This window comes from Mastigoproctus giganteus, chromosome 2, assembly GCF_048544385.1.
Source record: "Mastigoproctus giganteus isolate SK-2022 chromosome 2, ASM4854438v1, whole genome shotgun sequence".
Taxonomy (NCBI): Eukaryota; Metazoa; Arthropoda; class Arachnida; order Uropygi; family Thelyphonidae; genus Mastigoproctus; species Mastigoproctus giganteus.
In genome coordinates, this window is record NC_143576.1 from 80,603,469 (window position 1) to 80,620,085 (window position 16,617).

The following is a 16,617-nucleotide window of genomic DNA, read 5'->3' on the forward strand; positions in this document are numbered from 1 at the left end:
GGTTCTATGGGTTTGAAGTTGGACAGTAAATGGATGTTGGCTGGTGGCGGCACGTGTTCGGACTGTTTTGAAAGAGAGAGCGGGAATTATAGAAGCCAATTCAGAAGAACAGTGCCCATGGAAGTATCTGTAGAAGAGGCATGCAGCAGAAACGGTGCGTCTATGAGAAAGCGAGTGGAGAGACTCTGTTAGAGATGAATCATTAATTAACCTAACTGCCCTCTTCTGAATGGAATCAAGAAGCCTGAGAGAGGTTTTGGGGGCACCACCCCAGATGTGGGAACAATATTCCATGGTAGGGCGGATTTGCGATTTATACAGAGTGAGCAGCTGTTTGGGAGAAAAGTAACGCCGAGAGCGAAATATAAAACCAAGTTTTTTAGATGCAGAGGAAGCAATATTTGTAATGTGCTTGTGCCAAGAGAGATTAGAAGTCAGGGTAATCCCCAAAAGAGATATATCATTTTGCCTAGAAATCGGAGTGTCACTAAAGATAAGCATAGGAGCAGAAGAATCCTTTTTGCGAGATATAAGACAAGATTGAGTTTTAGAAGGGTTGAAATCAACTAAGTTGTCTTTGCCCCACTGGAGAATTACCTGAAGATCGGCATTTAAGGAATTGGCAGCAGATTTTCGAGAACTTGAAGCTGATTGAGCTGGACAAGGTTTCTCAAAATGGAAAGTTGAATGCAATGTGCTATCATCGGCAAAACTATGGATAGGATTTCCAGTCAATGGAAGAAGGTCATTGATATACAAGAGGAAAAGAGTGGGGGAAAGAACTGAACCTTGGGGGACACCGGCATTAGTGGAGAAGTTAGAAGACAGAGAGCCATCTACCATCACCCTCAGTGAGTGATCAGAGAGAAAACTGGATAACCAATTACTAAAAACAGTTGGCAAACCATAAGATGGAAGCTTGTTTAGAAGACCTTTATGCCAAACACGATCAAAAGCCTTTGAGATGTCAAGAGCAACTACTTGTGTTTCACCGAACCTTTCCATTGAATTAGTCCATAAATGGTAACATAAGCCAGAATATCACCAGTGGATCGACACTGACGGAATCCATACTGGCGATCGTTGATCAGACGGAAGGTTTCTAGGTAGTTTAAGAGTTGGCGGTTAATTGATTTCTCCATTACTTTAGAAAGAGTAGAAGTAATTGCAATGGGACGATAATTGGATGGGAGGGATTTGTCACCCTTTTTAGGAACTGGCTGGATATGAGCAAATTTCCAAGCAGAAGGAAAAACACCTTTGGAATAAGAAAGTGAAAAAAGGCGGCAGAGAATAGGAGTAAGTTCAGGAGCACAGGTTTTGAGAACAAGTGGAGAAATACCATCAGGACCTGGAGCTTTCTTAGCATCAAGATTCATCAAAATCCTTCTGATATCCTTTTGACGGAAGACCACAGGAGGCATTGAATGGAGCGTGTTAGGAATGGTGGGAGGTGTTTTACCAAGATCATTAATACATGAGCTGGAAGAAAAATGGGATGCTAGCAGGTCAGCTTTATCCTTGGCTGAAGTGACAACAGAACCATCTGGTTTGGACAGAGGTGGGAGCAGAGATGGGCAAAAGTTGCGGCCAATAGCTTTGGCAAGAGACCAGAATGCTCGGCTACCATTAGGACAAGAAGCAAGTTTTCTACTCTTAGCCTGTTCAAACTCTAGTTTGGTGATTAATAACTGCTTTACAATTGTTGCGAGCTTTGGTGTAGGCAGAAAATGAAACTGAAGAATTAGAAACAAGCCAATTACGATATGCAACGTTCTTCTCTTGGACAGCCTCAGCACATTTATTGGAAAACCAAGGTTTAGATAAAGGACGAGATTTTAAAGTGGAGTGTGTGATAAAGGATTCCATTCCTGCAAGAATAATTTCACTGACACGATCTGAGCAAACGTTGACATCAGAAGTTTTGAAACAGTAATCAGACCAAGGAAAAGAAGTCTCGCAGGTCATCCCATTTTGCATTCTTGTAATGCCAAACAATACAAGGTTGGGAATAGCCATGAGATAAAGGTTCCATTGGAGAAGAGGCAATCACCAAGTTGTGATCTGAAGTGCCTAAAGGACCTCTCACTTCAACCTTGTACTTAGAAGGGTTGTTTGTGAGAAAAAGATCAAGCGTATTGGCTGTATGATTAGGATTGTCCAGTATTCTTGTAGGTAAATGAACAATCTGTGCTAGGTCATTAGTAATTGCAAAAGCCTCAGCATCTCGACCTGCTGGGTCGGTGTGACTAGAAAACGGAAGCCAGCTGGAGTTGTGAACGTTAAAATCACCAAGGAAAATTACCTCACTGTTAGGAATGTTGGACTGGAGAAAGTCAAGTTGCAAAGAGAGGAAGTCAAAGAGCTCCAAGTGATTAGTGGAGTTGGGAGAACGGTAGAGACAACAGATGAATTTTACACAATGATGTAGAGAGATTTTAAGCCAGAGAAGATCAAAGAGAGGAGATTCCAAATTGCCAAGTCTCTGACAGGGAATATCAGAATGGACATATGCACAAGTACCACCTTTGAGGCAAAAGGAATCATACAGCAAATAATTTGGACATCTGAGATGAGCAGTAGTTGAAGAGCAAGTTCTTCCATTGTTATATTTTTTTCTTCATCTTTGGTTATCACAGATTCATCTTCCAATTCCCTAGTGCCTGGGTTATACCATACTTTGGAATAGTGTTGCTTCCATTCTGCTTGGGAGATGGAGTTGATTTTTATTTGATCATTTGTGTCTAATTTTAATTTCTTAAAAATTTTAAAACCTCTTCTCTGTGGGCTCTGTGATATCACGTTCTAAAGATTTAACAAATTTATCCCAGTCATCTTGTCGGATTCTTCTGGTTAGTTTTCTGACTTCTGCTCGAATTTATATTATTTATTTTTATTTTATATAGTTTTATATCCAAGTTTTTATTTTTTATAGATTTATATCCAAGACTTGCTTCAGCAGCTCCGAGAATTGATTTTTTCATGTTTGACCAGATTTCCTCAACATTATCACTTTCATCTGATTTGAGTTTATCTTTCAATTGAATTTCATACAGGAATTTAGTGCTTTCGTCTTCCAACAAATGTATTTTTAATTTCTTAGTTTAGTTATCACAGATTTTAGCATTAGAAACATGATAAAGGAAACAAAGCTTATACAGCACCAATCAAAAAAAAAAAAAAACTTCATTTACCTATTCCTTCCAGTAATTTGTCCAAACCTTCCTTAAATTTACTCAACTTACAAACCTCTACAACATTAGGCAGAAGTTTATTGGAACAATTTGTTATTCTTTGACTGAATGCAACTTTTGCACATCTAATCTCAACTTTCTCCTTGTCCAATTTAAGTTGATCAAAAAAACCATCAGTAATTACTTCACTTAACCTTTTAAAACCTTATGTAATTCAATTAGGTCACCAAGCAGATGCAGCTTCTAGAGAAGAGTGCAATTTGCAGAATTAAAAATTAATTGTCATCTATTACATTCGCAAGAATATCATTTTGTGCCCAAACTAACCTTATTGTTCTTCTCTGCATCATTTAAAAAAGCTCTACCTCTTCCAAAAGTGACCCTTCACTTTTGTTTTCCTAGTATTTAAGTCACACCAGACTGACTCAATATTACTTTGATCACTTCTAATTGTTTCCATGCATGTGTCTAACTTAAATTACCTAGAACACCTGCAGATTGAAAACATTATAGTAACCAAAAGGAAAAAAATTGTAAAATTATAATTCTTTAAAATAGCAAAAGTCTGAAAAAACTATTTTGATAATAGAAAGAATATTTCATAGTCAAATACCATTATACAGAAAACACCAAGAACCCACTAATCACAAAATTTCACTCAGCAAGCAATTTTTAATTTACCTAAAAAATATTAGGTAACATAATGCATATTTATGACTTTTAGTCATAAATAGGCAATATATTACCTAATATTTTTTCATACTCATATTTCTGCACAGGTGATCAATTGCAGTAGAATACTAATTCATTATAACTTGCAATTTAGGCAGCCAAAAATAAAATGAGTAAAATATAAATAAATAAAGTAAAATATGATGTAAAAAAAGTAAAACATCATATTAAAAATATTTAGAACAATACTTACCTGTTTAATAGTAAATAAATTACTTCCAAGTAAATCAAAGAAGTCAATATTTCCATTACTATGAGCGAGAGCTAGCATGGTACAATCAGGAGACCAAACCAACTTTCGCCACTGCGGATAAGAATCCTTCGGAACTACACAAAATAAACATAACTTCAACTGAGTCACTCAAACATATATTCAATAAAAAAAAAAGTAAGTAATACGGCTAAGATAAGATTTTTTTTCTCACATGATCTCCACCTAAATTATCACCACACTATTTGTTTATTTATATTAAATGCACCATTTTAAAGTAAGGAACTTTTAACCTATTCTGATAAATAATCTATTGACATGAAATTTTGTATCAAGGCCCCTAGAGTATTGTTTCTTAGGGTAAGGCTGGGGTATTAGTAGTGGCAAATGATGCAAGAAGGCAAGCTTATACACATCAACCAAAAAAAAAAACCCCTTTCCACACCTGTCCAACCCCTCTAATAATTTGTTTGGTTCCTCTTTAAATTTATTAAAACTACCTACACTCACAGAACCAACTAGATGTTTGCTGGCTGCAAACAAACTTTGGCACATCTGTCCTGCAACCATCCTTGCTCAATTTAAATTTTTGTCTCTAATTTGTGTTTTATAAGCAAAAGGAAGGATGCCATGAGCATTTAGCTTACTCAATCCATTCAAAGCATTAAAAACCACAATCAGATGTCCCTGAAAGTGCTTAATTTCCAAATAGCTTTTTGTAGAACTGAAGCCTTTCATGGTAAGAGTATACCTTTTTCTCCCCTCACTAATCTCCTTGCCCATCTCCACATCCTTTTCAACAGATCAACATCCTTCATAAATGAGGCTTCCAGAACTGTATGCAGTTCTGAGTCTCATTTTGTCGTAAAATTTCCCATATATATCACTAACAAAATACCATGATTTGCCCTGGCAACCTAACTGCACTACTCAGAAAACTTTGAGTCTGACTGCACAATTACCCCCCCCCCCCAGGTTTTTCATTCTCTGCTGCATTCAGTATTATACCACACATGTTTTTCTTGGAATGCTACTACACATAAACAGTACCTTGAATTTTTAAATACTAAACTTCAAATTAGCATTAGTAGAGGCATACAATGCAAGAAAGCAAGCTTATGCAGCATCAGCAAAAAAAAAAAAAAACACTCCCAAATGCCACTTATTAGCCTATCTTTCTAATTTTTCTAGGTCTTGTTGCAATAGCATATCCTGATTACTGTCAATATGATATGGGAAGGGTTTTTTTGTTGCTGGTGTTGGGCAAAAGCTTGCTTTCTTTCATCATTTGACATTAATGTATTACAGTTCTCAGGATTTACACACACTTTGCTTATATAATGAAAAGTTCCTTTATAATAAAATAAGAATATGTGAATATTATAAAACATTGGTGTTTGGTACAGGGTTTTCATTTTTCAAAAAAAACTTCCAAATTCCATTAAAAATAAAAGTTACTTCTTAGTAGTAGTAGTGGCATGTGATGCAAGAAAGCAGGCGTATGAGATTATGCAGCATCAGCCAAAAAAAAAAAAAAAAAAAAAATTACAAAACAATCCCCTCTAAATATTTGTCCAGTTCCTCCTTAAATTTATTTAACCTATCAACTTCCACAAAAAATAGTACCCATACAGTGCTTAGCACCTCACTCATGAAAATTAGTAAGCCATTATAACTGATGTTTAAGGATAGTAAAAAAGTAATAATTAATTTTTAACTTGTTTAAATAGTAATATGAGTATTGTTCAGAAACTAAGCAAATTTGAGACTGCAAAGTTTTCTAAAATTGATATTGTAGGGATAAGATGTGGTTGTTATCCTAAACTGATGAAGAATCATTTTAGAACAATATGATATACAAAATCACACAGTGTCCAGAGTATCTGGAATAGGACCAGGATATGTTTGCCAGGGGCAAAAGTTGATGACTTTGTAGAGCAGATGTCATCTTTTAAGGGCACAATGGGTGATATAGTTGTACATGTCGGCACTAATGACATTAAGAGTAGAAGATTTGCAAACTTACTTAACAAGTACAGGTCAATGTTGAAAAACAGTCGCAAGTTAGGGTTAAATTTGAAAATGTCTGGGCAATTCTGCCCAGACATGATAGGAGGGAGTATATGATGAGAACACTGTCAATCAATTCGGCCCTGGAGAGATTGTGCAAGGCTCATGGGGTAAAATTTTTCAGTGTGGTCTGTGCTTGTTAATAGGAGAGATTGTTTCTAAAGGACTGGGATACACTTAAATAGAAACGATGCCACTGAGGCAGTGTTAGGTGGGTCAGAAAACTGCTAATACCCATTAGCAGTTTTCCGGACTAATAGATTAACGGTAGCAACAGGCAGAAGTAAAATTGATTCTTGCACTGCTTCTATTGGAATGAGCAGCAGCCTGCAAAGTGAGGTACTGGAGATTTTTTCGGGGCTGCTGGGAGTCATCGATGAACAAGTAAATACATGCGTTGTGTTAGGGTAACCAAGAATTAGAATAGGTGTATGTATACTTGCATATACACCAATGTTAGGAATATAGTAAATAAATTTGATGAATTTGAAGTGCTGGTCAAGACATCAAAAGCAGATATTGCTGGGATATCAGAGACATGGTCCCATACGGATGTAAGTGCAGAATTGGAATTTGAGGAGTACAATGTGTACAGAAATGATAGACAGGACAAGAAGAGAAGAGGGGTTATGCTGTTAGTTAAGAACACATAAAATCTAAGGAAGTGCATCCAGTTGACATAGATGGTCAGTGCAATGTTGAATCAGTGTGGTGTGACATAAGTACAGTCAGTCCTCATATAGCACGATAGTTGTATTCCTAGAAACCCTCGTGCAATGCAAAATCGTGCAATATAAACAACAGGCCCTATGGGAAAAATAGGGTTAGATGCCGACCACCCAAGATTGAACACACATTTGTAAGCAAAACATTACCAATAAATAATCGTAATAAAATATTGTTAATGCTTTTGCTTCTATCGTAAGTAAACTTGTGTTTTGTTTGATCTTCTATCCAAACAGATGACAGCCGTTCCATCTCATCCAATTCTTTGTGTCTTAATCTAATGGATTTTAATTACACTTTGAGTTGTTCCTGCTATGAAAGTTGTTTTTATTTTCTCTGCATTCTTTGTAATTCTCAGCATTGCCTCATTTGGGCCCGTGGCATGTGCAATATCACATGGTCTTTCATTTCACTCAAAGTGTTTCACAATTTCATATTTTTTCCTCTATCGACAGAGGCAGACTGGCCATAACCTTACCAGGGAAACCCCGTGGGCCGGAGTCTGGTGTGATTTTGGCCATAAACGCTAGTATGAGGCCGCTACAAATATTCCCGGGTAAGAATTTTTGACCCAGTCCACCTCTGTTTATCGATATTGCTTTTCTTTTTCTCTCTGAATCTGTAGTGTCTTCACCAAGACGCTTCCTTTTCACACCTCTTAAGTATTTTACTCATTTTCAGGGAATAAAGCACAATTACAAAATGAGGAGGCACTCTTGATACACATAAACAAATCCACGCGCGTGTAGCAACTGAATAAACAACACCGTAAAGGCAGAGACACACTATGAACACCTTACCAGTTCACATTTCTGGGGGTTACTACCATAAAACAATAAAAACAATTTCCAGTTGCGTTTCTGCTAGTGGAATCTGTTATAAACTGGTAGTAAACTCGATCTAATTGCATTTACGATAATACCGATAGCTGGAATTGTGTGGGTTTTTATGTTATTATGGTGAAATGTGTTTTCCCTTCGCCGATATAAAAAAACATAAATACATTTTCAGAATCTTCTCTTCATTCCTATCAGTGAAGTTCAGTTGGGGTGATTCTGCATTCGACTACCATTTCTTGTAAACACCAAGGCGAATCGTGCATAAGCGAATTCGGTTCATGTTATATACGATATCGTTCCCCTATTTATAAATCGTGTATGATAGAATTTGTGTAGTGGAAACACGTGTTATACGAGGACTGACTATTGTGAAAGGGAAAATTAGAGTAGGTGTGTGTTAAAGGCCTAATGACTCTGATGAGTATAATGAACAGCTATACAGAGAAATAAAGTGGCCAAGTAAATCAGAATATCTTATAATGGAGGATTTTAACTTTCCAGATATTGACTGGAACTTGTGGGTTGGTCACTAGAACACTAGCAAGACTTTTGTGGATTTATTGGACTGTTTTCTACAGCAACATATTCGAGAGGCAATCAGAGGGAGTAATACTCTTGATCTAATTACAAGCAGTGATTCTTCTTGAGTTAAGAATCTGCAGACAACAGACCACTAGGTGACAGTGATCACAGTGTACTGATGTGGGATTAACTTAAGGATGTAACCACCATCAGGGTAGGTGCCTCCGTAGCCAGGTGAGCAGGAGCAGCAGTGCGTAGCACACGCTTCTTGATTAGACCGGGGTTGAAGCCCGTGACCACCAAATACAGAGGATGCGGACAGGTCCGGGAATGACACTGCATATCCGCAGAGCAATATGGCCTTAGTCGCTAATGCTACTAAAAACCAAATAGCATCACATAACATAACCATCAGGGTTAAGGGGAAGGGTTTTTGCTTTCGTAAAGGTGACTACATTGGTCTCAGAGAGTTTATAAATTCTATACAGTGGTCAACTGATAATGTTACCAAAGGTGAATGGGAAGCCCTCAGGGACTTAATTTTGGAGGGTACTAGGCTTTTCATACTAACTATATGTCTCATGTTGTTTGGTTTTTAGGAGCATTAGCAACAAAGGCCATACTGCTCCGGGATATGCGGTAGTCATTCCCTGACCTTTCTGCATCCTCCGTATTTGGTGGTGACAGGCCCGAACCCCAGTCTAACCAAGAAGTGTGTGCTACGCACTGCTGCTCCTTCCCACCTGGCTACGGAGACGCCTCATCATTATACTAACTAAGAAATACTGTTCAAGGTTTAGGCCTAAATGGATATCAGATGAATTAATGCGGCTCGTGGCATAGAAGAAAAATGCATGGGATCCATAAAAATTATCAGGCAACACAGAAGCCTATGGCAGATATAAGCTAGTCTGTAATCAAGTCACAAAGGAGGCTAAGGCAGGAAACACAGATTACGAGTAATCTTTGGCAAAAATCGCAAAGAAAAACAGCAAAGAGTTCTTTACTTATGTAAACTCTAGAAAGAAATAGATGAATCAGATTGGTCCACTTAACATAGATTGTTTGACTAATGATGATCGTGCTCAGGTAGCTGATAAACTGAATGAGTATTTTTACATCTACATTCATACATGAGAAGCTATTCAAGGAGGGGAAAAGAAGTTTATCAAACTCTAACAGGGAGCTAAGGGATTTTGTAATAACTGAGAGCAAAGTGAAGGAGAAATTGTTGAAGTTAAACCCAAGGAAGACACCAAGGAAGGAAGTTGATGGAGTTTAATATAACTGGATCTATCCAGTTATATTAAAGGAGGCAGCAAAAGAAGTAAGCAAACCTTTAGCCATAATTATGAAAGCTTCCTTGGACTCAGGGGAGGTCCCCATGAACTGGAGTTGTGCGAATGTGTCCCCACTTCACAAAGGGAGGGATCAAAGTGTGATACAGGTAAAACAGACCTGTTAGTCTAACTTCTGTTCCAGGAAAAATAATTGAGTCACTGGTTAAGAAAGCGATGCAGGATCATCTAGACATGACTGCAGTTATAGTTCATACACAGCATGGGTTTGTTAAGGGGGGGTTTCTCTGACAAATTTGATTGGATACTATGATATGGTCAAAGAGGAATTGGATACTAAGAATAATTTTGATATCACATACTTGGATTTTAGGAAAGCTTTTGATAATGTGGCACATTATCAAAAGGGAAGACTACTGTACATGTTGGAGTAGTATGGCATTAAGGACAAGTTGCTACAATGGATAAAAGGATGGTTAATTGGGAGAAGACAGAGAGTGGTTATCAATGGGCACTGATCTTCATGGACTAATGTTATTAGTGGAGTCCCCCAGGGTTCGGTGTTGGGCCCATTGTTGTTCTCGGTATTTATCAATGATATTGATGAAGGTGTATCAGGGTTAATGTCTAAGTTTGCAGACAATATGAAGGTTGGCAGGGTTGTTAATGACAGCCTGCCAGGTTGTTAATGACAGCAATGCAGACAGGCTGCCGGGACAGGTCATGGGGTTGTCAATGATATATAGGAATTTTGCTAGCAGGGAAAGGGAGGTGATTATCCCTCTGTATAAGGCAATGGTCAGGCCATACTTTGAGTACTGCATACAGGTCTGGAGGCCTCATTTTAGGAAGGATGTAGATTTACTTGAGCATGTACAGAGAACTCTTTCTTGGTGATTCCCTTCTGCTTCTGACTCTTGTGTTCTCTCTCTCTCTCTCTCTCTCTCTCTCTCTCTCTCTCTCTCTCTCTCTAGGTAATTCAAATTTTTTTTTCTTTTGGCTGGTGCAGCATAAGCCTCAGGCTTCCTTGCACCTTATGGCTAATAATAATAATAAGGGCAACAAGATTGGTGAGGGGAATGAAGGGATCCTCTTACCAAGAGAGGCTTAAATTTTGCAAACTGCAGTGGCTGGAGACTAAGCACCTGCGCGGTGATCTGATTGAGGTGTGTAAGGCCTTGAATGGGTTGAGCACGCTGAATTCTGATGGGATCCTTCCACTTGTTCAGATTACGAACCTAAGGGGGCATAAATTCAAATTAAGAAAAGACAGATGTAGAATAGATGTGCAGAAATTTGCCTTTAGCCAGCAGGTGGTTAATTGCTGGAACAAACTTCCATCTGTCGTTGTGGAAGTTGATAGGTTGAATAAATTTAAGGAGGAACTGGACAGGCATTTGGAGGGAATGATTTTTTTTTTTTTTTGGCTAATGCTGCATAAGCGCATACACATTCTTTCTTGCATCACATGCCACTACTACTACTACTACAGTAATGATAGTACGCTACTGCAAATTGATTTGGAAAAGTTGAGCAGATGGGCTGAGAGGTGGCAACTGAAGTTTAACACTGACAAATGTAAAATATTGCATATGGGTAGCAGTAACCCCATAGTAACCTATCAACTTGGTGGAACAAAACTCGGAGCAGTGGAGAATGAAAAGGACCTGGGGGTAATTGTGAGTTAGATATAAAGTTTTCTGAGCAGTGCAAAAAGGCTGCAAAAAGTAGCTCATGATATCTTGTCAGTGATATAGAAAAATTTTGCTGGTGAATGTCCCCTTGTATAAGGCAACAGTTTGAGTACTGTATACAGGTCTGGAGGCCTCATTTTAGGAAAGATATAGAGCTGCTGGAACGAGTACAGAGAAGGACAACAAGAAGATTGGTGAGGGGAACAAAGGGTTGGTATTACCAAACAAGGCTTAAGTTCTTCAATTTGCAGCTTCTGGAGACTAGGCACTTGAAAGATGATCTAACTGAGGTGTATAAGGCCTTGAATGGATTGAGCAAGCTCAATGCTAATGGGATTCTTCCTCTTGCTCAGATTACTCACCTGAGGGGGCATAAATTCAAACTAAGGAAAGACAAACGTAGAACAGATGTGCGGAAATTCGATTTTAGCCAGCAGATGGTTGATAGTTGAACAAACTTCCATCTTTTGTGGTGGAGGTCAACAACTTAAATAAGTTAAAAGCAGAACTAGACAGGCAGACAAAAACAGGAAGAATAAGGCAGAACAATTAGCTGATATCAATTTCTAGTGAATGGATGGGTGAAATGAGAAGGGTGTTTTTTTTTTTTTTTTGCTGATGCTATAATAGCTTGCTTTCTTGCATCATATGCCCTACTAATGTTAATCTCAATTAGTATAGTATGCTTGGATGTAGAGAAAGTCTTTGACACCACTTGGCAGCACAGCATACTTAAAGACTAGCATTCTTTGGTACTCTGAGGTTAGTTACCACATATAATTCAAATCTTTCTCCAAAACATAACATTCCATGTTCATTATTGGAATATACTCTCTCAGTCATTTGTCCAAGACAAGTTCTGCAAGGATAGGTCTCAGTGCTACGCTGTTTACAATTAGAATCAATAGCATAAAATAATCTATCAAACACTGTTGAAGCACACATGTATATATACAAATGTGTGTATATATATATATATATATATATATATATATATATATATATATACTGACCATCTTACCATCTCCTGCCATGCCCAAAATGTGTTCCCATCATGAGACAACTTCAGATCTCTATTAATGGAATCGAATACTGGATACTTCAAATGGTGTGCTTCCACTTCTCACCACAGAAAATTACAGCCATACCACAATCTTCAAAAAAAGGAAAATATATCCTGAACACCAGTGGGAGAAAATTAGCTGATATCAATTTCTAGCAATGTCCAATTCCTTGGGCTTACAGTTGACAGCAAACTCGATTTTCTGTCACATAAAGCATATAATAGTGCTTTGCCTAAAAAAGCTAAACACTGTTAAAGTCATTATGTTATGAACTGGGAAGCTGACCAATACACCTTGCTCCCCCTATATCAAAAGCTCTTCCTTCCCAATTAGATCATGGTACTCCTGTCTATGACTCTGCTAGCAGAAGCATCATGTGCTAGCTCAGTCCAATCCAGCATAGCACCCTTAGGATAGCCCTAGGGGCTTCAGAACATCCTCAGTCCAGAGACTTTATATAGCGGCAAATGAATCTTCACTTATCTTAGAAGAAAAATGCTTTTGTTCAATTAAAATCCAAAGCTTCTCTCTCATCACATCTTGTGGATCTCTCTGATCCACAAAGAATAATTAACTACAGAAACAAGCCTAATGAAATCAGACCTTCAGGAATCAGACTACAGGAACTAATGACAAGTTGGAATATTTGCCTCAATAATATATTTAAAAACACAAAAGATATAGAACCTCCATGAAAGACATATGCACCTTTTTGTGGTAATTACTTCCATCAATGGGAAAACACTCCTTTGTAAACCTAAATATGCAACTGCATGCAGAGCATCCTTCAGCAAACTCAGACTTCTTTGATTATATACTGACGGCTCAAAAATAAAACATCTGCAGGTGCTGCTATGATCCTTCCCATCACCACAGTCTCTGCTTCCCTTCCATGTAAATTCATGTTTACATTGCTGAACTGTATGCTATGAGGTTGGCATTAGATAATGTTAGCAATCCAGCTTACCCATGAGCCATAATATATATTGATTCTTTATGTGCTGTTACCGCTATAGAAAATAAATCTCCACCATCTGCTGAGCCTTGTAACAAATAAAATCTCAGTTGGCTCACTTTAAAGAAAACAATCAAACAGTTCAATTCTCATTAAAGAGGCCTCTTGTGTCAGGAATTTGATAATTCGTTTTTAATGTCACTAACCACTGACTCAAAACTGCATATATAACTTTATTTACAATAAAACATACTACAAAATAAAATAAAATCTTCAAAACTGTATTATACTATAATTAAAGCAAAACCAAAATAAAGTAAAATAAAATAAAAGTGTATTATTATATACACTTTTATTTTATTTTACTTTATTTTTATAATAAAATGCACTTTTATTTTATTTTACTTTATTTCAGTTTTGCTTTAATTATAGCATAATGCAGTTTTGAAGATTTTATTTTATAGTATGTTTTATTGTAAATAAAATTATATATGTAGTTTTGAGTCAGTGGTTAGTGACATTAAAAATGAATTACAGTTCAATTTTTCTGGATTCCAGGAAACAACGAAATTCCTGGGAAGGAACATGCATAGCAGGCAGCAAAGCAAATGACTAATGCTAAAACTCCATTTCAGGTTTTAGGTCCCTCTTCATTGATTTTAAACATATAATACAGTAAGAGCACATTAAATGGTCTCCAATTGACAGACCCAAACAAACAGCAAGCTACAAATAAAGCCTAGATCAGAGGTATGGAATTCTAGCTTCCAAAAAGACTGACATGCTTGGGCACACACTTCGGCACAAAAATGGACATATCCTTTCAATGTATCTCTTCCTACTTAGGTGAAAATCAACCTATCTTCTCTTCAATTCATCAGTCATCACTCACAGTAAAGCATTTTCTATTAGAATGCATTCATTATCAGTCTAACAGAAGTGCAGCTTCCAAATCCATAACAGTATCATATGAATCTACAGAATTACAACACTTACCAGGGAATGATACAAATAAAGATGAACTTTTCCACTTTTTAAAAAGAATCCACCTGCCCAACTCATTTCTAGTAATCCTTAACAGATATAAGTGACCTTGTCTAGAGATCTGAGGATCACTGAAGGTAACAATGGATATATAAGACAGGACTGGGTTTTACAAGAATTGAAATTAACTAAGTTATCTTTGTCCCAATGGAGAATTACCTAGAGTTACTGTTATTTGATTTTTTTTAGGAGCATTAGCAACTAAGGCCATATTGCTCCGGGAATATGCGGTGGTCATTCCCTTGACCTTTCCACATCCTCCGTATTTGGTGATGACGGGCTCGAACCCTGGTCTAATCAAGAAGCGTGTACTACACACTGCTGCTCCTTCCCACCTGGCTACGGAGGCGCCGATTACCTAGAGATCAGCATTTAAGGAATTGGTGGTAAATATTCGAGAAGATAAAACTGGTTGTGTAGGGAAAGGTTTCTCAAACTGGAAGGGAATGCAACATGCTATTTTCTGCAAACTATGAATAGGATTTCTAGTCAGTGGTAAAAGGTCATTAATAACCAAGAGGAAAAGAGTAGGAGAAAGAACTGAACCTTGGAAAACACCAGCATTAGTAAATTAGAAGACAGAGACATCTACCATCACTGGCAGAGAGCAGTCAGAGAGAAAACTGGATACCCAAATGCAAAACACAGTCAACGATCCATAAAATGCAAGCTTTTTATGAAGACCTTTATGCCAAACACGATCAAAATTCTTAGAAATGTCAAGAGCAAGTGCTTGAGTTTCACCAGACATTTGCATTCAATTTGTACACTGATGTGTAACATTAAGCAATGTAGAAGTGGATCGACACTGAAAGACTCCATACTGGTGATCATTGATCAGATGGAAGGTTCTGAGATGATTTAGAAGTTGGCCATTCAATGGATTACTGCATTAGTTTAGAAAGAGAAGAGGTATGTAAGAAGGAATAATAACTGGAGGGAAGGTTTTTTTTTATTTTTTTTTTTTTGATTTGGTAGTTTTTGGCGCATCGGCTTCTTTGGCCATATTGCACCTCCCAAGGTTTTTGCAGTACTTTGATCCAAGCCCGAGGCGGGAATCGAACCCGCGACCTTTGGGTTGCCGGTGGAGGGAAGGATTTTCATCCTTCTCATAATTGGCTGGACATGAGCAAATTCCCAAGAATAAAGAAAAACACAGTGGAATAAGAAAGTGTAAAAAGGGCAACACAGAATGGGAGCAAGCTCAAAAGCACAGGTTTAAAAACAAGTGGAGAAATGCCATCAATACCTGGAGCTTTCTTGGAATCAAGATTGTTCAAAATTCTTTCATCATCCTTTTGATAGAAGATGTTGTTTTGTTGTTTGGTTTTTAGGAGCATTAGCAACTAAGGCCATATTGCTCCAGGATATGCGGTGGTCATTCCTTAACCTTTCCACATCCTCCATATTTGGTGGTGACGGGCTCGAACACCGGTCTAATCAAGAAGCGTGTGCTACGAAATGCTGCTCCTTCCCACCTGGCTACGGGGGCACCTTTTTGATAGAAGAGAATGGGAGGTAATGATCAAAGATTACTGGGAATGATAGGAGGTGGTTTACCAAGATTGTCAATGCAAGAGTTATAAGAAAAGTAAAATGCTGGTAAGTCAGCTTTAGCTGATGGAGCAACAGATGCATCAGTTTTTAACATAATGTAAGTACAGATGGGCAAAAGTTGCAGCCAACAGTTTTGGCAAGAGACTAGAATGCTCAACTACCATTTGGACAAGAAGCAAATTTTCCACTCTTAACCTGTTCGAAATCTAGTTTGGACTAATTAATAGCTGCTTTAGTACTGTTGAAAACTTTAGTGCAACTGGATCTAAAGATTTGGATGCAAGTCAGTTGTGATATGCAACGTTCTTGTCTTGAACGTTGCATCTACAAGGATGTAGCACATTTATTGGAAAACAAAGGTTTAGATAAGGGATCAGATTTTAAAATGGAGTACGGAATAAAGGATTTCAACCCTACATTTCACTGACACAACCTGAGCAAACATTGACATTAGAAAATTTAAAACAGTAATCAAACCAAGAAAGAATGAATAAAAATATTGCAGATCATCCCATCTTGCATTCTTGTAATGCCAAACAACAAGAGGTTGAGAATGGCCATGAGAGAAAGGCTCCATTGGAGAAACGACTATCAACAAGTTGTTATCTGAGGTAAATAAATGACCACTCAATGCAACTATATACTTAAAAGGGTAGTTTGTGAGAAAAAGATCAATCATGTTGGCTACGTTGTTAGGATTATCTGGTATTC

At 37.6% G+C, this 16,617-nt stretch overlaps 1 protein-coding gene across 1 annotated transcript in view; it reads right to left on the minus strand.

The window, feature by feature from the left end:
- LOC150089359 (NBAS subunit of NRZ tethering complex-like) overlaps positions 1–16,617 on the minus strand; it is a 1,057,261-nt gene that overhangs the window by 995,322 nt on the left and 45,322 nt on the right. Inside the window, exon 6 of the mRNA XM_090389247.1 lies at positions 4,120–4,253. Within this exon, the coding sequence (XP_090245373.1) occupies positions 4,120–4,253 (134 nt within the window). The remainder of the gene's footprint in view (positions 1–4,119; positions 4,254–16,617) is intronic.